The 24,260-nt window shown below is 48.8% G+C and overlaps 1 protein-coding gene across 2 annotated transcripts in view; it reads left to right on the top strand.

The window, feature by feature from the left end:
* MTDH (metadherin) overlaps nucleotides 1-24,260 on the top strand; it is a 448,308-nt gene that overhangs the window by 293,472 nt on the left and 130,576 nt on the right. For both annotated transcript variants that reach the window (XM_078686988.1, XM_078686989.1), the window contains exon 9: nucleotides 10,269-10,388. In XM_078686988.1, coding sequence (XP_078543114.1) covers nucleotides 10,269-10,388 — 120 coding nt within the window. The remainder of the gene's footprint in view (nucleotides 1-10,268; nucleotides 10,389-24,260) is intronic.

Genomic DNA, 24,260 nt, shown 5'->3' with positions numbered 1-24,260 from the left:
CAGGCAACAAAGTGTGCATCTATGCACACGTTCACTAGACATTACTGCCTGGACAGCCAAGTCCCGAGGGACTTTGCCCGTTCTGTCCTCCAGGACTTTCTGGTGTGAACTTGGTTTTCAACCCCTCCTCCGGGGTTTGTATTTCTGGGGTATTTATTCTAAGGTAAGGAATCTATAACTGTTTATTTCAGATGTACAAGTTACTTATCTTCGGTAACGATGTCTCTGTAAGAGACATAGGTTAGTTATAGATTCCTTACCGCCCTACCCATCCTCCCCGCTCTGCGGACTGACTTCTAGAGATAGGGACTCCCTTACAGGGCCCTAGTAGTCTGTATCTTTCATGGCTCTGCTCTTCTGGTGTGGAAAGTTGTGTCAGAACTGACATCAACGCACAGAGGTGTTGTTTAAGTAGTCACCACGGAGTCATCCTGGTGATGAAGGTCTCGACTGATGCGTCTTAGTGATACGCAGGGGTACTGCTAAGAAAAAATTCTCCGGATCCAGTCTGACGCCTCGGGGAAATTCTAAGGTAAGGAATCTATAACTAACGTATGTCTCTCACAGATGCATCGTTACCGAAGGTAAGTAACTTTTACTTTATTTCTAAACCAAACCAGGAGTAGTACAGGTAATAGTACATTGCAAGAATAATGCAGTTGAATACAATTCGATTGGATGCAGGTAAGTCACTTGTTCATAAACAGTTAAAATTACTTTTCAGTCACATTTGAAGTTACTTTTCAGATTACTTTTCTTACTCAGTGTGGGATACCTAGATACCAAACTGCAGCATTTCCTAGATAAAAGTAAGTAATCTGTTATCAAAATACACTTATATGATTTTTCATAGACTTTCCAGCTCCACTCTTGAAACATTTTTTTTTAGAGAAAAGCAGTCCATGCAATCCCATGGGAGGAAATGGAGTTATTGGTTTACAGTACTTGGTTTTGGGAGTTGGGTTTCTGGGGTTGGAATAAGGGTTCTCTGAGGGTCAAGGATACACTCTCAAAGCCCCCTCAGTGGCACTAGGGCAGCCGGGTGCAGGGTGCTGAGGACCAATGTTATACAGTGGGGGTTAGGGGCTGCTCACGAGCAAGCCACTAGGTTTAGGGAGCAAAGCTCCTGGACTTAAGCTCAGGGACAAGAGGAGTTCAAGTAAGCACCCAAGGTACACCCACATCTGCACTGGGACGGCCAGGTGTAGGGTGCTGTTTTGGTGCCTGATGCCCTGTGACTTTCAATGGAGATTCTCTTGTTTGAACTAACACTGCAGGCTCGGCACGAAGATCTTCTGGAGGCCACCACCGATTGGAGAAGTAAGTTGGGATGCCGGGACACCGTCAGTTGGGCCACTCAATGCCGCGGGCGTCTGGTGCAGGGGTGTCTTTTGGTGGTGTTTTTTTTCCAGCTCCGGTCTCGGTCGGGGGGGATCCTCCATAAAGGGGCTGCAGGCATTGTCTGGAGACTCGAGGCAGGTCCGGGATCAACAGGTCCCAGATCAGGATCGCCGGGGTGACCTTCTTGTGTTGTTGGGACACTCAAACTCTGGCCCTGGGCATCTAGTGCAGAGTGGCATAGCCCAAGTCTGTTGGTGAGCAAATCCCGTGCTCACTGGAGATAGAGTCCGGTTGGGGAAGGCAGGGCAGGTCCTCCGGGTTCTAGGGGCACCGGGATTCCACTGAAGTAGGTTCGAGGTCGGGACAGGCCGGTTGGGCTGGCTCCAAGTCAGTTAGTGTCCTACTTTTCTTTTCGGACAAATGGGTCCCTTCCTTGGGGTGGATACACCCCGTATTATGCCACCCTCCAGTGGGAGAGGGGCATAAGCCTCACTCTGGTTGGCTGGGTCCCCCACCATCTTCAAGATGGTGGGGACTGAGTTGTGCCTCGCCTTCCCCACCTGAGGGGTGGGGTTGGCAAAGGTAGGTACACCTCTCCTCCTATCTTGGTTTTCCCACCGATTCTCCTGCCCAAAGTGGAGGTTAGAACCGGTGGGGGCCAGTTGCTGAGAGCAGCAAATAGCTGGGGCAGTTCGTAAAGGCGGCAAGCCTTTGAAGCTTCCCCTTCATGGACCCTGCCCATCCTGGGGGAGGAGACTTGGCACCTCTGCCCAGGATGTGCTTTGTTTCAGGGCCCTGAGAGTAGGAAGCTTTCGACCAGGGGGTCCAGAAACCTGTCTGGGGGTGGCAGAGCTGGCGAGCATCTAGTCGGCCAAGACACTAGAATCTGAAAGATACACGTTAGTGATAGATTCCTTACCTTAGAATATCCCCAGGCATCAGACTGGATCCGGAAATTTTTGCGTAGCAATACCCCTGCGTGCCGGCAGGCGTCGTCCGCGGCTCCGCCTCCGTCGTCGGCAGCGCCAGAATGACGTCGTCGGAGTACTTAGACGCCGCCCTCGCGTGCTGACGTCAGTTCTTCTTTTTTCCGCGCCAGCTAGCGCAGATCCGGAGAAGCTCTACCCCTTAGTCTTTTTTGCAAGTCATTTTTTGACTAAACTTTTTGATCTTTTTGATTTTTTTCTCTCGAGTCTCTCGACTCCTACGGTGCCGGTAGGGATGCCCGGGTTCAAACCCTGCTCCAAGTGCAGCCGACTGATGTCGGTTACCGACCCCCATCGCCGGCTGTCGGTTACCGACCCCCATCGCCGGTGTCTTCAGTTTCAGATGACTGCACCTGCTCCGACTGCCGGGCCCTGACGTCTAAGGCTAGGCGGGAGCGGTCCCGCAAGCGGCTGGAGCTCCGGCAGTCGGCCCCGCGCCGTTCCAGGTCCCGGTCCCGGTCCCACAGGAGGTTGAGGGACCGGTCGTGGGGTCGGAGCCCTCGTAGCTCCGGGCGTCTGCATCGGTCTTCAGGATCCAGGTCCTCAGGTGAGAAGCATGAGAGGTCGGAAAGGCGTCATCGCTCTTCCGACCCACCCCGACGCTCGCACGATGCGCCCGGGGGTTCGGGTGACCCCACCCACGCGACTCTGACCGAGACGCGGGCGTCGCCACAGGCCCCATACCTTCCGGTCCCTGGGCATGGTGCGACGCCTGGGGAGGTTGAGCGGTACCTCATGGCCATGAGGTCTCTCCCTCCTCCGTCGGGCTCCGTGGCGCCTTCGGGCCCAGCGGTTCCGGCTGGGGGACCTAGCGGGTCGGGTGCTTCGGCTCCGACGCCGTCAGGCGCTTCGGCGCCGCCGGCGACTTCGGCCCCGGCTCCACGGGATCCGGTTCCGGGTCGTCGCCGGTTGACCTCACGACCTCACTGACGCCGTCCCCAATCCTACCCTTGATTCGGTTCCGGCGCCGCTCTCGACGTCGTATGGAGACTTTTATTTCCACGAACCGGCCCAATCCGTTGAACCTGAATTTCAGGTGATGGGTGACGAGGGTGATTGGGAGGGGTCTGTGGACCCTCTGGCACAGGAGTGCCAGTCTCAACAAGACTGGACATATGAGCTTGGGGAGGCCAGTGGAATTGACACTTCGCAAGACACTGGATTTGTCTCCCCTCCCACCGTGGCTACGGAGGAGGGGGCTGCCTACAGTGTAGTGTTGACGCGGGCGGCCAAGGCCTTGGGCCTGACGCTCCCCGTCGCGGCCGTGAGGACTAACCTCCTCACTGAGGTCCTTAAACCGCAAGCATGCTCCACTGAGCCTCTGCTGCCGTTTAATGAGGCCTTGTGTGACGTTCTTTTGTGCACTTGGTCCAAGCCCGCTTCAGGTCAGCCTGTGGATAGGAACGTGGCCAGACGCTACCGCTCGGCCCCGGGCGACCCTTGCTTTTTGTCCACCCATCCCACCCCCAAGAGCCTGGTCATCCAGGCCTACACTTCCCAGACCGCATTCCCGACGGCTCCGCCTGATCGGGAATCCAAGAGGTACGAACAATTCGGGAAGAAAGTGTTCTCGTCCCTGAGTTTGGGACTGCGGTCAGTCAATACCGCATGCCTCTTGGGCCGCTACACCCGCACCCTGTGGGACACGGTCGCGGATGTTCTGCCACAATGTCCGGAGGAGGCCCGGACTAAACTCGCCCAAACCCTTGCGGAGGGTCAAGATGCAGCGCGCTATTCCATCCGGTGTGGGCTGGATACCACGGACTCACTGGGCAGAGCGATGGCAACGACGGTGGCAGTTCGACGCCACGCCTGGTTGAGGTCCGTCAACTTTTCAGCCGATGTCCAGTCCACACTTCTGGACATGTCGTTTGATGGCCGTCGCCTGTTTGGCAGACCATGCGCTTGAGCGTTTTAAGGACTCCAGGGCTACGGCCAAGTCCTTGGGCCTCTCGGCCCCACGTCAGCAAACTGGTGCCTTTCGCTCCTTTGGTGGCCAAGGAAGGGGCGCCCCCACGCGTGCTGCCAGCCACGCACCGCAGAGTAATACACAGCGCGGTGGCGGCCGTGGAAACCACCGTGCGGCGGTCGGGGACAACGGCGAGGCCAGTCCACACCTTCCCCTGCAGCGCCCGCCTCAAAACCCTCCTAGTCCGTGCTTTCAGGCCCATGTGACGCCAGTGGGGGGACAGGGTTCGCCATCACCTCTTCCACTGACGCACTGTCACGTCGGACAGGTGGGTGCTGCAAATCGTCCGAAGGGGCTACTCCCTCCCCGTCGAGACAACCCCTCCAGCCTTGCCACCGCGTGTCGGGGGATCACTTGCGACTCTGCAGGAGGAAGTTACGGCCCTCTTGGCCAATGGGGCCATCAAGCGCGTTCCTAGGCCAGAAGTAGGGTGTGGTTGTTACTCCCACTACTTTCTGGTACCCAAGAAGGGCAAAGGGGGCCTATGCCCTATCTTGGACCTACGGAACGTCACCGGCTTCCTCCGGAAGGAGAAGTTCAAGATGCTGACTTTGGCTCAGGTCCTAGCTGCCCTGTACCCGGGAGACTGGATGGTAGTGTTGGACTTGCAGGACGCCCATTTCCACGTCCCCGTCCTGCAGGCCCACCGGTGTTACCTGCGGTTCACGGTAGGCCACGAGCACTTTTAGTTTACTGTGCTCCCCTTCGGCCTTACCAGCGCCCCACGGGTGTTCACGAAAGTGATGGCGGTGGTCGCAGCTCATCTGCGCAGGTTAGGGGTTTCAGTCTTCCCCCTACCTCGACGACTGGTTGTTGAAGGCGGGCTCGCCCCAGACAGTCGTCAGCCACTTCCAGACTACGGCCGATCTCCTGCACCTGCTGGGGTTCTCCATCAATGTGCCGAAGTCACACCTGTGCCCCTCTCAGAAGCTCCTCTTCATCGGAGCTGTTCTGGACTCGGCGCAGTTTCGGGTTTATCCTCCCGAACAGCGGGTTCGGGATATTCAGGCTCTGATTCCGATCTTTCAGCCTTTATCCCGAGTCTCGGTCAGGTTGACGCTGCGGCTTCTGGGGCTGATGGCCTCCTGCATCCTTCTGGTGCATCACGCCCGGTGGCGGATGCGGGCTCTGCAGTGGGACCTGAAGTTTCAGTGGGCCCAGCATCAGGGCAACTTGTCCGACCATGTCTTGATCTCGGAGGGCACTGCAAGACAGTTGCAGTGGTGGCTCACGGACCGTGATTGGGTCAGTGGCAGATCCCTCTCCCTACCCCAACCGGAGCACGTAGTTGTGACGGACGCGTCCCTCCAGGGCTGGGGGGGCCACATGGGAGAGGCGGAGATCAGAGGACTTGGGTCTCCGGCGGAGTCCCAGCTCCACATCAACCTTCTGGAGCTGCGGGCAATTCGACTTGCACTGAAGGCATTCCTCCCCTCTGTCCAGGGGAGTGTAGTGCAGGTGTTCACGGACAACACCACCGCCATGTGGTACTGCAACAAACAGGGCGGGGTGGGGTCGTGGACCCTATGCCAGGAGGCTCTGCGCCTCTGGCAGTGGCTGGAACATCAGGGCGTGACCCTGGTGGTTCAACACCTGGCACGTTCTCTGAACGCCAGGGCGGACAAACTCAGCTGTCAGTGCATGATGGATCACGAATGGCGTCTGAACTCGGACGTGGCGCAAGGTGTCTTTCAGCAGTGGGGAGAGCCTTGGTTAGATCTATTCGCCACAGAAGAGAATGCGCAATGTCATCAGTTCTGCGCGTTGGGAATTTCCAAGGCGGCACTCGCTCTGAGACGCTTTTCGTCACGAGTGGAGTTGCGGTCTATTGTATGCTTTTCCGCCTATACCACTTCTGCCCAGAGTGCTGAAGAAGAACAGGCGCGACCGGGCCCAGGTTATCCTTGTGGCTCCGGACTGGGCACGAAGATATTGGTATCCAGAGCTACTCAGCATGTGTGTCGATCCCCCGATTTGTCTGCCTCTTCAGGAGGACCTTCTGTCGCAGCAGCTGGGGACGGTCCTCCACCCGAACCTGTCCATTCTCCACCTACAAGCTTGGAGATTGAGCGGCGACAGTTGATCCATTTGACTTGCCTCCTGAAGACTGTAATGTCATTCTGGCAGCCAGGCGTCCCTCCACAAAGTCGGTATACGCCTGCAGGTGGAACAGATTTGTGGCATGGTGCACAGCAAAGGCTGTGCATCCTCTCTCTGCACCCCTTTCTGAGGTTCTCCTCTTCATTCTTTCTCTTCCCCAGTTGGGCTCTGCTCTGGGCACTATCAAGGGCTACCTTTCTGCCCTTTCCGCCTTCTTAAGGCTACCTGATCAGCCATCTTTGTTTAAGTCCCCAATTGTGAATAGGTTTTTGAAGGGCAACACACACGTTTCCTAGTGTACCTTTCGTGTTGCCCCAGTGGGACTTGAACCTTGTACTTACTTATCTAATGTGTGCTCCCTTTGAGCCACTCCATAACTGTCCTCTCCGTCTTCTTACTTTGAAGACTGCTTTCATGGTTGCCATCACCTCTGCCAGGAGAATGAGTGAGCTCCAGGCTCTTTCTTCCGCACCTCCTTTCCTCTCTCTCCATCCGGACAATGTTGTGTTGCGGACAAGACCCTCTTTCCTGCCCAAGGTTGTCACAGCCTTCCACATCGGGCAGTCCATCACCTTGCCCACCTTCTTTCTGCCCTCGCATCCCTCGAAAGAGGAAGAGAGGCTCCACCGTCTGGACCCAAAACGTGCGCTATTTTACTATCTGGATCGCACACGCCAGTTCCGGGTGGATGACCAACTCTTTGTTGGTTATGCGGGCGCTAAGAAGGGACGGGCGGTGCACAAGCGGACCATCTCTCGGTGGATCATCTTGTGCATCCAGGCGTGTTACTCCTTGGCCAAGAAGGAACCTCCTGTTGGGCTGAGGGCTCATTCCACTCCGCGACTTCGACTGCCCTGGGCCGGGGAGTGCCCTTGCGGGACATTTGTCAGGCAGCTACGTGGGCCTCGCTGCACACATTTGCGAGACACTACTGCCTGGACAGCCAAGTCCGGAGAGATGGCTTCTTTTGCCGTTCCGTCCTCCAGGACTTTCTGGTGTGATTATTGGTTCGCAGACCCACCACCGGGGTTGGTATTGCTGGGGTATCTATTCTAAGGTAAGGAATCTATCACTAACGTGTCTTTCAGATGCACAAGTTACTACTTGTGTAACGATATATCTGTAAGAGACATTAGTTAGTGATATATTCCTTACCGACCCACCCATCCTCCCCGTTCTGCGAACCGATATCTAGGGTTAGGGTCATCCCCTTTCAGGGCCCTAGTTTCATGGCACCAGTGTTGGTTCTATGATGGCTCTGCGTATCTGGTGCGGAAAAGCTGTGTATCAGAACTGACATCAGCGCGCGAGGGCGGCGCTTAAGTACTCCGACGTCATTCCGGCGCTAACTACGCCGACGACTGACGCGGACGACGCCTGCCGGCGCACAAGGGTATTGCTATGTAAAATTTCTCTTACAGATATATTGTTACACAAGTAGTAACTTGTGCGTTAGGTCGTTTTAAAGGGGTCATCCCGAAGATGCCCTCTGAGTGCATTTTATATTAAATCCCACACTGGTATCATTGTGGGTTAATGGAAGTTTAATATCAAACTTCCCAGTTTTTCAGTAAAGCCATTATGGTGTTGTGGAGTTTGTAATGACTGACTCCCATACCATATACTTAAGCTTTCCTGTTTTCAGTTTCTATTTTTGGTAAATTCTGGAGTTTTTTTTTGTTTGTTTTCAAGTGATTTCAATACCTTCAAAAAACAGTGATTATTAGTGGTTACACATTTTCGCGCCATTAAAAACTACAGAAACAGTGTTTATGGAACTTTTTGCTTTTATTATTACTTGCTTTCTGCACTGATAGTGCTTGGTATACAGACAGTGTACGTACAGTGTAAATGAGGTTCAAATACATTTTTTACAAACCAAACTTATAGTACACCATATAATACTTCTTCAATGAGGTAGAGTGTACTTTTTTCAACTCACTATCAATTTGTGATCAAAGATCCTCACATTTCTTGCCTTTGGCATCATTACTCAGCCTCAGCCAAAGTTCTATAAACAGTTGCCACATGGATAATATAGCATTCATGTCCTCTGGGACTGAGAACCACCAGTTAAGTGACGCAGTTGGGATGACTCTTTGATGCATCACAAAGCACAAAATGAAAAAATATTTGTATTTTAGTTTCCTTGCATAACAAACAAAACAGTGCACCAGAATGGACTTAAAGTCAATAGCATTCTTCATTAACTCATAAGATTGTAAAGATGCTGTCAGCATACCATCTAACTAGTGGCAAGGATCTCTTACAGGGAAGCACTACAGCTCAGGAATAGATTGTGACAGGTCATCACACAACCTTTTCATATACGTTGCTGAATCACTGCAAATACAAACAAAATCACTCCAATCTTTGTTGAACTTGTTTAGAACTTTTTGCAGCAGCATTCCAAGTGACACTGCTGTCCAAAAGTCTGCTCATGTTTTCACCAGTATCCCAGATGCTTTGTGACCGCACTCTTTTCACATATACCTGTCACTAAACCTTGCATTGAATGTTTAAAGCCTGGTGTGTTTGGCAATTCACCTACTATCAATACTGACTCACTAAAAAAGGGAGCTGATTTATCAAGGGTTTTTACCCATTCGCTGTGGGTAAATGTGATGGAACATATTGGTAAAGATTCTTATGAAACCTACATTTTTCCTATCCGTGAAAGCCTCAAATGTAGCCAAAAAATCAAATATGATTTTGGTATATCCTGGTGCTTTACAGTCTATAAAATAAACACCTAAACCATGCTTCTAACCCTTGTATCTTTATACCAAAGACCACAAAACAAAAAAAAAGAAACAACAATATTGTTGTGACATCCCTAAACAACAAAACTCAAACTGAATAATGCTAGCTCAGTCTTTCTTACTGCTACCTAATATAACAACGTTGCATTGTATTGGCCCCTTCAGGAAGAAATTACTGTCACATTCCTTTTCCTTTCTTTGAATGGCATTTAGTTTGTGGAGGTTTTTTTTCAGTCTTTATATGTTTACTCTGATGAGGGCCATTTCATTTCCGGTGGGGCTTTATCAGTTATTATAGGTTTAAACCTAAATCCGGACAGCCTACATATACTCTTTATGGCTTTACTGCACTTACATTGTCTAAGAATGGACTTAGACACTGTAGGGGTACATGGCTCATGCACCTGTACCCTCACCAGTGGCATAGTGCAACCCGTTAGAGGATTGGCTGACCTATTCCATAGGCATTGGGTTGTACGCATGGCACACAGGGATGTGTGCCATGTCGACTCTTCCCTTTGCCATTGCAGGCTGAGTGTCTTGGTGCAGAACAGTGTGTTTAAAGGTAGTGGGCCTCTAAGGGTGGCACAATAAGTGCTGCAGTCCTTAGAGGCCTTCCCTGGTCACAGTGCCCTTGGTACCCATGGTACCTTTCACACAGGACTTACATGTGGCCAGCGTTGCCAATTTGGGTGTGCAACAGTACAGATTTAGGGAAAAAACATAGGGCCTGGGTACCTGCTTGGCAGGAACTCAGGGCACACTTAGTCAAGGAGCATCAACATCAGGCAAAAAGTGAGGGGCAACCATGCAAAAAGGGGCGCTTTCCTCCACCTTGGTATTGGTGTCCGAACCAGGCGAAGCAAATAATGCAAACTTTATGTACTTCACTGAGCTAATGCCACTGCTAACTTGGACTACTTCAGCCAGCGCCTCTATTGTACTGTACATTTGCAAATATTGTGCTGTAGAAAAATTGTGACTCCTTCTTTTTAAATACTTCAAAATCTTCATGCATAGACTAATATACAATCCAATAGTTATTGGACGCTCTTGATGACTCTGTACACCATCAGTGTAGTTGTCAAATTGTGCATATTTATTTCTTAGATTTCAGATGATGAAAAGGAAAAGGGGGATCCTAATGTACAGAGCTCTACAAGCGGTAAAACAAAGAAGAAGAAAAAGAAAAAAAAGAAGCAGGGTGAAGATGGCACATCTCTTGCTCAGGTACATGTTTGCTGTGTGTTTTTGAAAAATGTAGGGCTAAAACTGTTTTTTAGGCATTTGGAAGTTGAGCCTGAGAAGCCCCAGCCATGATTCCACACCCATTACCTCACCTTCGGTCGCAGCAATTTCTTTTGTATGACATTGTTTGACATCAGCTTTAATCCATTAAGTTGTGGTGTCCTAAAGTAATTGGGGGGGAAATCTATTGGCCGTTGTTTTTAAGATTGATTAGGCATTCTTGCAAAGATGCAACCTGACTGTACCACTTTGTCTTTGAAAATTTGTGGTCACCTGCCAAAGTGTTTCATAGAGGGCTGGGGAGTAATTCCTGCAACTATGGCAAACCTGTATCGAACGAGGGGTATCAAACCCAACGTTTCAGTGGGCTAAGGTCTTCCCATCTTAAATGCCTCCTTTTCTTCTAGAGCAATCAATGTGTGTATGCTTCAGTTAGAAGGTGTAGTAAAGTCATCCTTTTTGTCCGGATCACCCCTGTTTTTTGACTGATGCTGGTGGTTACCGACTCTGAAAGTGCCCTAGGCTCTGCTAACCCAGCACATGGCCAGAGCTCTGACCTCTAAAGGTATATGGTAATTGGTATAATTCTGATTGACCAAGACAACCTTACCTGTAAGTCCCTAGTACATGGTAGGGCATGTAGGTTTCGAGACTCCAGTGGACTTAATGCACTTAAGTGTGAACTGCGGTGGTGTCTTGTCATTTTAAAGTCAGGCCTGCCATGCAAGCTGGTTTTAAAATAACACTGTCCAAATTCGACTTTGGGATTAAAATTATTTCCAAAGTACACAACTATCTTTTCATAATTTGTCATCCCTAAGGTCTGCCCTAGGTGTCCCACGAGTAGCGTGCATTGTTATAAATAATAGGAACAATATAAAGTTGTTTGAATGCCCTAATAGGAAAAAAAAAACAGCCAAGTAATTTTTAGGCTGCAGCCTACCAGACAGCACAGTTTGCATTTGCTAAAGACATGCTTGGGACTTTCAGAAAGTTGATCTAGGAATGCGTTCCGCCCATTGCTTGCTATTGGCTTTGTGGTTTAACTCCAGTTTACTTGCTTTCCATTTGCTGGCTTTGTTTGCTTTAGGCTATCCAGGATCAGTTTGTCCCTCCCTTTGCCTAAACCATATTTACAGTATTCTTCTGCAAACTCCTTTTCTGTAAACAGGCCTTTATATCTTGTTCTTATATCGTCATGTTTAATAATGGCATATATAGCTGGAAAGCGCCGGCCCTTATGGACTCGCTGTAGACATTTTTAAATCTAATCTGTCTCTGTGGGGCACAAGTTGAACCCAAGTAAATACAGCATGTTGTTGTTCCGGTTTTCTAAACTACTGGTCGGAATCAACATTGATTCTGATATTTAAGAAAGGCGATCGTCAGAACCCAGCATGCTATCGGCCCATATCATTGTTAGATTCCTGATCTTTTTTAAAAAACACATTTTTATAACAAACTTTATTCATTTTCTCCAGTAACGGTACAGAGGAAAGAAATGCTCAAAGATCAATTTCAACATAGCAAGATCATGCATATGTACAGGGTGATAACAACGCTTGCATACAATCCTAACACATCGCAGTCCTGTACTACAAAAGCAGTCCCGTCTCCTTGGGACCCAACTTAACGGTTGTCATCTTAGTATACCATCTCTTCACGCCATGTTATTTAATAATTGTACAATTTTCCTGGATAAATATCTAGTCGGTAGTATAAATTTTAGTAACTTTCCACCCCTCACCCCTGCTGACGAGCCGCCACAGAATATTGAAGTTAGATTCCCTGGTCAAGGTGGTGGAGCACATCATACTCCACAGACTCCAGGACTGGGCCGAAGATAACAGTATTATATCAATCACAATTTGGCTTCTGACAGGGCCTAGGCATGGTAGAGCAGTGTTTAAATGTAAATCTCCTAATGGAGAAGTACACAATGGCGTTTGTAGGCCTAACTGCAGCCTTTAATTGCGTAATACACGACAAACTATGGAAGATTTTGGGTGACATAGGAGTAGAAACTCCTCTTGTACTTTTTCTGAGGCAGATTTATAGTGTTGCAAAGGTAAGGGTTCGTTACGGGGTCAGTGGGGACTGTACAGTAACGTTTAACGTACAGAGAGGGGTAATGCAAGGCTGCATCTTGGCACCTTTTTTAATAGGTCGGGCCTGTAACAGCGCGCATGCGCTGTTCTGGCGAAGACTTCATGTAGCGGCTTTCGAAAACTAAACTAAGAATCGCACACGCTTGTGGGTGTGCTTTTTTGTTTGTTCCCATGCTATTGGCCTTTGCGTGCGTCTTTTTAACAAAGACAGCACACAATTGGCCAAAGGCGGGCACATTGCTCCGCCCATGGCCTATTGGTGTCGGTTACCCGCACGGCCGCCATGTGGTTTCAATCATCGTGCCCATACACGGGCACCATAATTTAACCAGATGTCTCTCTGTGGCGTGCGCACCACTCGCTAGCTTGTTCCTTTTTTTTTTACTCCATTTTACAAGGAAGCAACTAAAGGAAAGAGACGTTGTGAACCGTTTCTTCAAGTCACAGTTCTCAGTAATTCATTTCATAGGCACTCTTTGTTCCCCTCAGCACTTGTGCAGATAGTGGGATCAGTTCTTTATTGGTTATTTGTTGAGATGTAAGCCAGTGGATGATTGAATCGGAGTGCACCGGTGTGCATAGCGCTTGATCAAACCTGAAGGCGCGCTTGAAGTGCACTCATGTGTACTTGTGAATCTATCATGCAACGGAGACAGGGGACATAAAACGATTTGCTCAAAATCACACAGTGATGCAAGTGGCTGAGCCGCGACTTCAATAATCGGGGCCTTATCTACTGTGAAACACATTGCGCTTATGAGCATACGACTGTGAACTGATTCATAGGTTTTCTTATGATGTATGCGATGCAACACACTTAAAGATGCAAACCTCTAATAGGTACATCTTTGCATTTGTCCCGGTGAACAATGCTCTACGTGAAATATGTGCAGTTCCGTATTTCACATTTTAGAAAACCTTTTTTTATGGAGCATGAGTTGCAAGCGAGAAAAGTTTGTACGAACATGGCAGGCCGTATGTTGGTGACGCAACTGGTGCACATGTGTGTAGTTATGTTATATGTCATTACGTGGCACGCGTTCTGCCATTGATGTGGCCACTCAGCGCAGACTGGGTTCAGGGCTGCGCTAGCTGGGCGTAGTGACAAGGGAAGTATGTGGGAGGGGGCGGGGTTCCAGCGCCCCATGTATCCCTTGTGGAGTTAGAAGGAAAAATAACAATTATTGATTAGTCACAAAGCATTTATTGAGTGTGCAAGATCAAACTCTCATGGCAGGCAAGTTAATTTGGCAAAGTGCTGCTAATTCATTTACCATGAGAGATGCGCTTACCGGTCCTCTCTTTGGCTGCATGTTTAGGGTACTTTGTAACTAGAACTGCTGAAACTCTTGCTGTGGTACAAGTGAAAAGAACACAGTGGTGCAGAGGTTTTCTAACACATATATATATACACAAAAGCTGCTTCTTTACAATGTAAACTACACATATTCCTCCACAGCGGCATGGAAAGTACAATCAAGCAATCAATCAAAACATTTATAGAGCGCGCTACTCACCCGTTAGGCTCTCAAGGCGCTGAAGGGAGGGGGTGCTGCTACTGCTCGAATAGCCAGGTCATGAGGTGTTTCCTGAAGGTGAGATGGTCCTGGGTCAGTGGTCGGGGGGGGGGGGGGGGGGAGTTCCACGTCTTGGCAGCCAGGTAGGAGAACGATCTTCCTCCGGTGGTGATTCTGCGAATCTGTGTGATGAGGGCGAGGCTAGCGGAGCTGGCAGGTTGGAGTATAGAACGTGAGGCGGTTGTTGAGGTATTCAGGGCCCATGTCGTGGATCGCTTTGTGTGCGTGGGTGAGGAGCCTGAACGTGATCCTTTTGCTGACGGGGAGCCAGTGTAGGTCTCTCAGGTGGGCAGATATGTGGCTGTGGAGAGGGATGTCTAGGATGAGTCGTGCGGATGCGTTCTGTATGCGCTGGAGTCTTTTCTGGAGTTTGGCTGTGGTTCCTGCGTATAGGGCGTTCCCGTAGTCCAGCCGGCTGGTGACGAGGGCCTGGGTGACCGTCTTTCTAGTTCCGCTCGGGATCCACCGGAAGATCTTTCGGAGCATGCGCAGGGTGTTAAAGGATGAGATAGCGTTGACTTTCTTGGGCATCGTGAGAGAGGAGTCCAGGATGAATCCCAGGTTGCGTGCGTGGTCCGTGGGTGTCGGTGCGGTGCCCAGCGCTGTAGGCCACCAGGAGTTGTCCCAGGCGGATTGGGGATGGTTTGAGGATGATGACCTCAGTCTTGTCTGAGTTCAGTTTCAGACGGCTGAGCTTCATCCATTCTGCGACGTCTTTCATTCCTTCCTAGAGGTTGATCTTGGCGGTGGCTGGGTCTTTGGTGAGGCATATTAGTCAAGTGATGTGGAGGGTCAGCACCAACTCACAAGCAATTGCAATGCAATAGGTCTCGCATTTACGCGAGTTTGAGTTATTCGCATTGTAAATTGCAATGTCTTTTATTTATGTTTTGGTTTTTAAAACAAATAAAAGGCATTGTCATTTGCAATGCTAGTAGATTAAACTCTCGCTAATGCGAGTCCTACTGCATCGCAAATGCTTGTTTACTCTATATATTCATTATTTAGGTTTAACTCTGGTGAATCAGTGTTACGACCTGCCACAAATTAATAAACATCCTATTCCCGCCCTACTGTACGCGGACGACGCCGTACTGATGTCTCTAACGCAATTGGAGCTCGAAAGAGTAGTGACTAGTTTCTCTATTTATGCACAGTCATAAAGTGAGGGGCTGGTAGTAGGAAAATGCAGAGACATATTCATTGATAACAAAAAGGTAGAATTTGCTAAGACCTTTCTGTATTTGGGCATTCTTTTCAACCAGAAGGGGACATAGACCTAGACAGTCCAAGTTTTGAAATTGCTATTTCTGAAAGCTACAGCTGCCCTAGCCAACTTCTCTAGGAATTTGGATAGGAGACCTCCTGTAGAATTTCTACGTATATAAGGCAAAATGTGTCTCCACTGCCATGTACAGTGCAGGTGTCTGGGGCTATGTTGGCCCTCAGCCCTTACAGCTAGTAGCAAATGCCTTTTTTTATATTTCTGCTGGCTGTCCCAAATAGTACATTAACCTATATTTGCAACTCTGAGTTAGGGATGCCGCATATATCTGACCTCATATGGTGGTCCAGATCCTGTGTTGTGGCACAGGATCTGGACCACCATTAAAACTAGGTTTAATCTGGATATTTTATTTTTTATTTTTTTTAAAACCTTTATTGTGCATGAAGAAAAGAACAAATACGGGCCCACAACCGTCAGGCCAGCCACAATACTTTAGAAGCGCAAGCGCAAGCAATACAGTTCCTCAGCGGCAACGGATGACATAGCAACAATCAATGGACGTTACACTGAATAGGATCATGTCGTCGAGGAGAAGGAGCATTCAAGGTCAATTTTTAAAGTTTTTTCGAATCTAAATATAATCAGTGAAGAATAAGAAATAAGGAGAACTGAGTCCATACAATAGCATCACGACATGGGCAGGCGGCATCACCACTGGAAACAACAATGGAAGTGAAGACCTCGAACAGCGTGGCGGTACAAAGTAAAACAACAAGATCAGCAGCCAGCATGTACGCACCACCTTCAGCGCCACCCCCCCCCCCCCACGAACCCCCAACACGGACCCAGAACAGAAACAGGTGAAGAAAGCGCAGAAAGATAGGAAAATAAGGCCCATAGAAACTAAAGGAAGAAAAAGAAATCCCTCCCCCCACCCTACACCAATGCGGAGGCTACGGCCTACCCCCCCCCCCCCCCGGCAGAGTGTCTGTCGCCCATTAAAGAACCCGAAATACAGACCAAGAAAAAAGGAAGGGGAAAGAAAAAGGAAAGAAGAACCCCTCACACTTGAAATATAGGGAGTAAGAAAAAGAATAAACTAATCCAGTACTCCCAGAAAAGGAAAAGGTGGGGAGGAGCCCACCCAATATCAAATCTCCCGGACACCCCCGCCACATACAATCTCTACGCCGTGCACAACAGTAGACTCGGAAGACCTAGAACCAAAATCAGAAGCAGTCACACCCAGATCCCCGGGCCAGCACAAAACCCGCCACCCCCTCAGCAAGAGCAAGAACAGGACATAGCAATTACAATCGAAAGGGGGTAAAATCAGCACATTCAACGCAATCAACATAATAAAAACGTGATGCAGTCCGGGTCCCCGCCAGCCGACCCAGCAAAACCCAACGAGGAAAACACCCACAGCCCTGGCCCGAACGACAAAATCCCTCCAAGCCTGGCCATCACTGAGAAAAGGGTCAATTCTATATGCTCCCGGTCACCCCAGCCACAAGTAAATCTCCCACCCTGAACACAACAGTACAGCATTAAGCATCGGAGAAACTGGGGAAAGTCATCTCACAGAACAGCAACACACAACAAAGAAGCGCCCCTTCACGAGTCCCCACCCGCCAATCAAGCGCATGTCCGGAAAGAAAAATTCCCCCTAGCCCTGGCCAGTCCGCAAACGTACCCCAGAACATGGCTCCCTCAGAGGGCCCGCCCCAACTAAGACAAAGAGACAAAATGGCCGCACTCGACAAAAAGGAGATGTCCAGAGACAAGATGGATGTCGCCAGTCCCAAACAGCGCCAGCAAGCAAAAGGAGCTGCGTATTCAAAGCGGCAGTGCGTCGCAAAGTACAATTTATCGATGTCGTTACTAGAGAGGCGCAGTCAGCCAGGATATCCAATGGTTGTATCAGCGGCTCCATGAATGCCGAGGGCGAGGTCGCAAGTAGCCTTAGGGCGACAGACATTGTAACAGTGCTACGGTAGGCAGATCGCAGTCCACACACAGTACCACCGTCAGGAAGCTGATCCGGCACACACTCTCGCGGCAACAATGTATCACAGTCAGGAGGCAGCTGAGGCTGATCAATGCAGCGAGGAAAGTGGATCGGGAAAGCATAACCCGATCCGAATGCAACCCCGTCCAGCTTCTCCCCCAACAGTCTTGAGCACACACGCCACTCGTCCCTCAGTTGATGAAGAGCGATGAGAACAGAAGCGTAGGTCAATGCCGATTGATTCCCCATTACCTCCACTTTGCGAGGAGCGGCATACAGGTCTACCTTCCACTCGGGTCCGCGCTGGGCACACCATGCAGTAGCCGAGGCGCCATCCGCCATCACCACAGGGGAGCCAGCTGCCATTGCGATGCCGTCAGGGGGTTAGCAAGATTTCCAGGCAGGGTCAGCGCTATGCTGCAGGGGTCAATTCCCCCGGGACAGTAAAGGTCCGTAATTGTGGGCAGCACACAGCGCGAAATCCCCCTCCGATCGGCCCAAGGCAGAGGCGAGTTAAGTAATGAGCCCCGGCAGCTGCAACACCGCCAAAGCTGAGAGAACAAAGCGCGGCTCACCCTCAGCGTCTAGCAGATGGAGAGCAGTGAAGTAGACTCCCAGCCGGCCAAAAATCACCTTCCACGCAAGTGCCCTGTTCAAGCGACCACACAGCTCAGAACATTAGGCAGGATGTCCGCTCCGCTCCTGTACGAACGACCCCCGCAGCTGCAGTCATCACAGGCAGCGCACTGCGAACGCAGGTCCCGGTTCCAGGGCTGGGGCAGACCTCGGCAGATCAGCTCGACGGAATCCCAGGTTAGCAGGCAGGTAGGGACACCGGAGGGACACCTACAACATCAGCACACATTCCCCAACATCCCGTCGGTGCACAATAGCAGGATAGTAGACAGGATAGCTGTGCGGGAAACAAAGGCTCGGGGAGCCGGGAGACTACCAGTCCGTCTCCGCCGCCATCTTGGCTCCTCCCCCCAATCTGGATATTTTAAATAATAGTCTTAAGCTACAGCGAGCCTCTAATATCCCATAGGTAAAATATGTAAAAGATTTTATGAATAACCTAGGGCACCAGTAATACTGTGAGGAACCTGGTTCCATAATGTCTGTAACTAGAAAATATTTTAAAATAAATTGTATGATTCTTCATGAGACAAACAGATTTTCTGTTCAAATTTTAAAGCCAACGGTACAGTCTAATCAAATGATGTTAATCACTTGTAGCATCCATCCTTATTTAAAAAATACACCAGGCGAATGATTCGTGCTGACTCGCTTTAGATTAGAGATCTTTCACAGATTAATAATTTTTTCTATGATACATTATTGGTCCAGAATTAAGAGCAAGTGCCCATGTGATGACCTATCCCAGCAATCGACAATGCATGTTTTTTTATATTGTTAATGTTATTCTATTCAAAGAAGGAGGTGGATTTTACCAATTTTGAGATCACTTGGTCTTAGACAAGGTCGTCCTGCATTTTTAGTATTGCAATGTTTCAAGAACAAATAGTTTACCAGGTCACTAGCTTAATTTTTAAAAACTAATTAAATGTAGAAAAACTATTGAAATATGAAATCTAATAATATATTTTTCCCGATTTTTTTAGAGGGAAGCAAAAGTATGTCAATAACATACTTATGATTGCCTCTTTAATGATACTTAAAGCTGTTTCTTGATTATAGTGCTGTGCGACATGTGCTTTTATGATTTTATTACAAGAAATCGAATAAAGCTTAATTGAATTAATCTTGTCATGTTTGCTGTGCATTCAAAGACAGAGGTCAAATGTCAGGCGCTGTCCTCTGAGGGCTCATATTTACTTTTCTTTTACTTAAGAGTTTTTCTCTAGCACACATTTAAATGGACTGTGTAAGTATTTCAGACTGTATCATAATTAGGAACACAAATGAAGCACATGTTCGAGGCATGTGGGCTGCTGAATTCATATCTGTGCATAGATAGCCGCCTAGTGTTGGGTCCGGATGATTGCACATTGTTGTCCTGGAAGAGTCTTCGAAGTATCACGAGATAGGTGGCTCCTCCCTCGGACTACAGTGCGCATGGGCATCCTCTCCATCCTCAGATTGTTTTTTTCCGCCATTGGGTTCGGATGTACTTTCCAGCACTCCAAGTTCAGAATCAACAAAAACTTTTCTAAAGGCCTTCGGATCAGTCGGTATTGTTAAGCGCTCGGTACCGATACACTTCAACATCTGTTGCACTCCGGTCGTTGAATCGGGCCGTTAGGCCTTCTCGACGCCACGTGGACCGACCGTCGATGGAACGCAGTCCATTCAAATACTTCCCGCAGTGCAACTCAAAGTTCCCGCACACAGATAAGCATCCAGTGTGCAACAAATGTCTATCTCCAGATCACAATGAAGATAGTTGCCTAGCCTGTGCACAGTTCCGGTCAAAAAAGATGATCCGGAATCGACGGACGGCGAGGCAAGAAATGCAGAGGTCAGCACCAGAGCCCGAGAATATCTTCGAAGATGAGGAAGACCTAGTTAACGCCGAAGACTCGGATCTAGACGAAGAACAATACTCGGAGCACGACTACGAATATTACCTCGACGAGGAAGAACAAATCGTCGATCTCGAGGAATATGATCAAGACATCGTAGCTGTCGAAGACGACTCCGATGACGACGAGGGGCGAACCGTGAGTACACTGCCCCATATAGACACTACACCGATATCAGAGACTCGGGTCGAGGCATCGCCAGCAGGCGGGAAAAATTATAACAGCCCCGAAGGTGTGCCCACCTCTGCCAACCCCACTGCTCAGGTGAGGGATGTGAAGCCCACTCTTCAGTGCCTGCCATCTTGCAGATGGCTGGCACTCTCCAATCAGTGTGAGGGATTGTGCCCACTCCACCACGTGGGGTGAGCACACCAAGACTGCAGTCACCCTAAGGTCAGTATCCCATCAGCTACTGACCTCGAGACCCCTAAAACGCCACCTGAATAATGTACTCAGGGGGCAGCCCTGAACCAAGAAGGCCGATTCCTGCAACCTACAAAGAAGGACGAAAGAAGACCCACCCCACAGAGAAGAACTGACTTGGCCCCAGCCCTACCGGCTGTCTGCAGTTTTTCAGAGATCCTGCACCAAAATTGACCTTTTCCTGCAGCCATCCCGTTGACGAAGAAGACTTTGTCGTCTGCGTCGAAAACTGAGGTAAAGTTAGTCCCAAGCAAGCCTTTATGACCTGGAACTGATGACTCTCCGTCGACGATGTCACTGTTGATGACTGTCTGGACGCCAGTATCGACGGCGCCTACAACGATGACTACTCCGTCAACGGGCTCGTTGACGACGGTAACTACTTCGACGACAGTCGTTGGCAATCTGGTCGACGAGGGAAATAACACAGGAGAAGTTGGAAGTGGCCAGGAAGAGGAGAATTACACCGGAAATCACATCCCCAAGCAAAATTACACCTCTTGTACCATCACAACTGCTGGAAGAGCAGGATTCAGAGGAGGAGGATGAAGGCACTTTTGGCTATGCAAGTAGCCCTTCACAGTTACATGTGAAATGTCAGGACGGTGACTTTGAGGAGGAATACAGAGAGTATCAATACCCTCCCCCACAACAATATTGTCATGATTACCAGGAAGAGATGGTTGGCATGCCGTCTTCCTATTGATGGACCTGCAGTTTGTTGGCGGACTACAGAAAGAGGTTCCCACCAACCCCAGATTCTCAAGAGGTGCCATTAGTTCTCTTCCAGGGGATACTCATCAATAGTCATAAGCACTGAATAGTCCCGCCCATGTGCGGGACCCCGGAGCAATAGCCAATAATATGTGTGTGTGTGTGTATATATATATATATATATATATATATATATATGTATATGTATATGTATATGTATATGTATATATATATATATATATATATATATATATGTGTATGTGTATGTGTATGTATATATATATATATATATATATATATATATATATATATATATATATACATATATACATATATACATATATACATATATACATATATACATACATACACACATACACACATACACACATACATACATATAAATACGCATAGATACTCATAAAATAACCATATATATATAGATAATATGCATATACAGCCCAATATAACCATACTAGGCTCAAAAACTGCCACAATAGCCTGTAAAATCTTTACATTTGCTAAGTAAAGACATATAAATTACATTATATGACAATGCAAAGAAGAAAACACTGCCTTGTTTTTCTTTGAAACACACAACCTTTATTTTCAAAGGTAAAAAACAGGCAGGATCATAGAGGCAGCTTTAGCCTAGATAGGCTGCATTGTAACAACAGAAAAATCTGGCGCCGTGCCTTTAAGACCTCTGTGAGCCTCCAGTCTCCCATCATGCACCACAGGTGACAGTTAGGTCAGTTCTTTTTTCAGGCTTCTTCTGTGAGTATCCTGGAGCTTGAGCTCGCCAGTTGGTGATATATTTTCACTTTCTTCTGGTTTTTCTCTAATTTTTTCATCTTTACTCAACGTCTTTAGTCATTATCTGACTAATCCAACAATTTTTTGCTGTTTTTGGCTATTTTTCCAGTCACAATGCCGGCCTTATTTGTTAAGTGTCCGGCCTGTGGTAAAAAAATGGCCAAGACAGACCCTCATTCGGTCTGTGTAGCTTGTCTACCATCTTCTCACAAGCCAGAACTCTGCTACCACTGCAGCAAGTTGTCAAATAGGACTTTGAGAGAGAGAAGAGCAGGCTTCAGTCCCTGTATGACAGAGGAGAAACTGTGAGTGGAAGAGAAGAATTTCATTCCAGGAAGCCTACTTCTCAGCACAAAGAGCGCAAGGACAGAGGGGAGAAGAGAAAACATTGGTCTCCTTCAACTTCAAGGGACAGATCTTCTTTCAAGGTACCTGTGTGCTCAAAATCAGCATCGAAATCACCGTCGCAGCATACGTCTACGTCGAAGCATCCCTCGCCGTCGAAGAAGAATTCGCCTTCGAAGCAAGGTGAGAAGCGACATGAGCGTAGTCGGTCCCGGTCTGGCACGCCTACGACTGCAAGAGGGCGGGACTCGATGTCGTCTTGTCGACGGTCGCTCGAGAGGCTCGAAACATTAGTCAAGGTCGCCGTCGAGAGGTGCCATGACGTCGACGTCGAACCGGGCAGTAGAGGTTTCGACGTCGAAGAGCCCCAGTCATGCGACGTCGAGGCATACGACACCGAGAAAATCATCGCCGTCGAAGAGGCAATCGTCGTCGAAGAGGTTGCCGCCGAGGAGGTCGCTGCCGAGGAAATCGTTGGAAAAATCGACGTCGAGGAGGCTGTCGTCGACGTCTCCAGCAGCAAAGAGGCCTAGAACGGTGTCCAAAGACCGGTCTAAGGTTTCTATTGTGTCTTCTGGGAGTTCCTCTTCCTCCCCTGGGCTGCGGATTGTACAAATCTCTCCAGAGCCCTCAAGAGTACCTTCACCTACAGGGGCTAATATCTCGCCACGATGGCTGGGGGAGATCAGAGACTGGAAGATAAGAAGAATTAACCTTCCAAGGTCTCATTCCAGGTCTCCTGTGTCTGTAAGACTTGCTTCAAGATCAAGGTCACCTCTTGTACAGGTAGTACACTCTCCGAGAAGACGTGAGCGTACTCCTCCGAGAAAGTCTCCATCGGAGAGGAGGCGAACTTCACCCTCTCCTAGGTCTTCGCGTCATCACTCTTCTAGAAGACGCGATGCTAGATCTTCGACAAGGTCTACAATTTCGAAAAGGAACTACTCGCCAACGCTATCGTCAAATCCTCCGAGTAGGATTTCACCGATTGATGACGTGATTACTTTTAATGAAGTTCTCTGTCGTGGTGCAGCGAAACTTAATATCGAGATGCCTGTCTCTACTGCCAAGACAACGGTCATTGTCGAAACATTACATCAGAAGTTATCTTTAAGGCCTTTACTTCCTCTGGTTCCAGGTCTGTTGGAGCCTGCGGAGCACAAGTTCTTAACTCCTGCATCTTTGGGAGCGGTTCCTTCGAGGGTCGCATAGAAATAGAAGGCTCCGGACAATGATCCTTTATTTCTGAGGTCTGAGCCACAACCTGATTCGGTCATCGTCTCAGCTGCACGTAAGAATCAGACAGGAGCGGCATCATCCTCTGTGCCTCCTGATAAAGACAGCAAAGCTATGGACTCAGTAGGAAAGAAAATGTGTGCCACCTCTGCTTCCTACATGAAGGTTGCCAGCGCCTCCTCTTTACTGGGTCGCTATGACCGCGCACTATGGGATTCCTTGTCTCGGTTTGCAGAAAAACTTCCCAAAAGAAGACAAGCACGATTTTCTTGAAATCCTTCATGAAGGTGGGCTAGTGGCTAACCAGGTGATTAGCACAGCTGCAGATGCTTCCGACCTGTCTACACATGGCTATGCTCATGGACGCTGTGCAAGACGCTCAGCTTGGCTAAGGCTTACGGGTCTTAAACCTGAAGCGCAACACCAAATTCGTAATCTTCCGTTTAATGGTAAATCGCTCTTTGAGTCTCATGCTGACGATGAGATGTCACGAATGAAGACGGAGCTTGATACTGTGAGAGCTGTTGGTCTCGAAAAGAGAAAGGACAACTTTAAGAAAAAATACCGTCCTTATGATCGGAGACAGAACCAGCAGAGGGTTCAAACCCCTCAATGGTCGTCACAGCAGAATCAGGGAAGATCTCAGTTCTCCCAGCGTCGTCCTGGTAGAGGAAGAGGTGGCATTTCCAGACAGCCTGCACCCGGAAACAAGCAGCAGCAACAAAAACAGTGAGTGCTTGCTTCCCCTGAGCCCGTTACCCACTCCGGTGGGGGGGAAGTGTTCGTTTTTGCCTGGACGAGTGGAAAAACATCGCAAATGACAAATGGGTGCTGAATATTGTAAAAAATGGAT

Source organism: Lissotriton helveticus, chromosome 4_1 (genome assembly GCF_964261635.1).
Source record: "Lissotriton helveticus chromosome 4_1, aLisHel1.1, whole genome shotgun sequence".
In the NCBI taxonomy this organism is placed as follows: Eukaryota; Metazoa; Chordata; class Amphibia; order Caudata; family Salamandridae; genus Lissotriton; species Lissotriton helveticus.
This window is presented reverse-complemented; position numbering and strand designations above follow the sequence as displayed.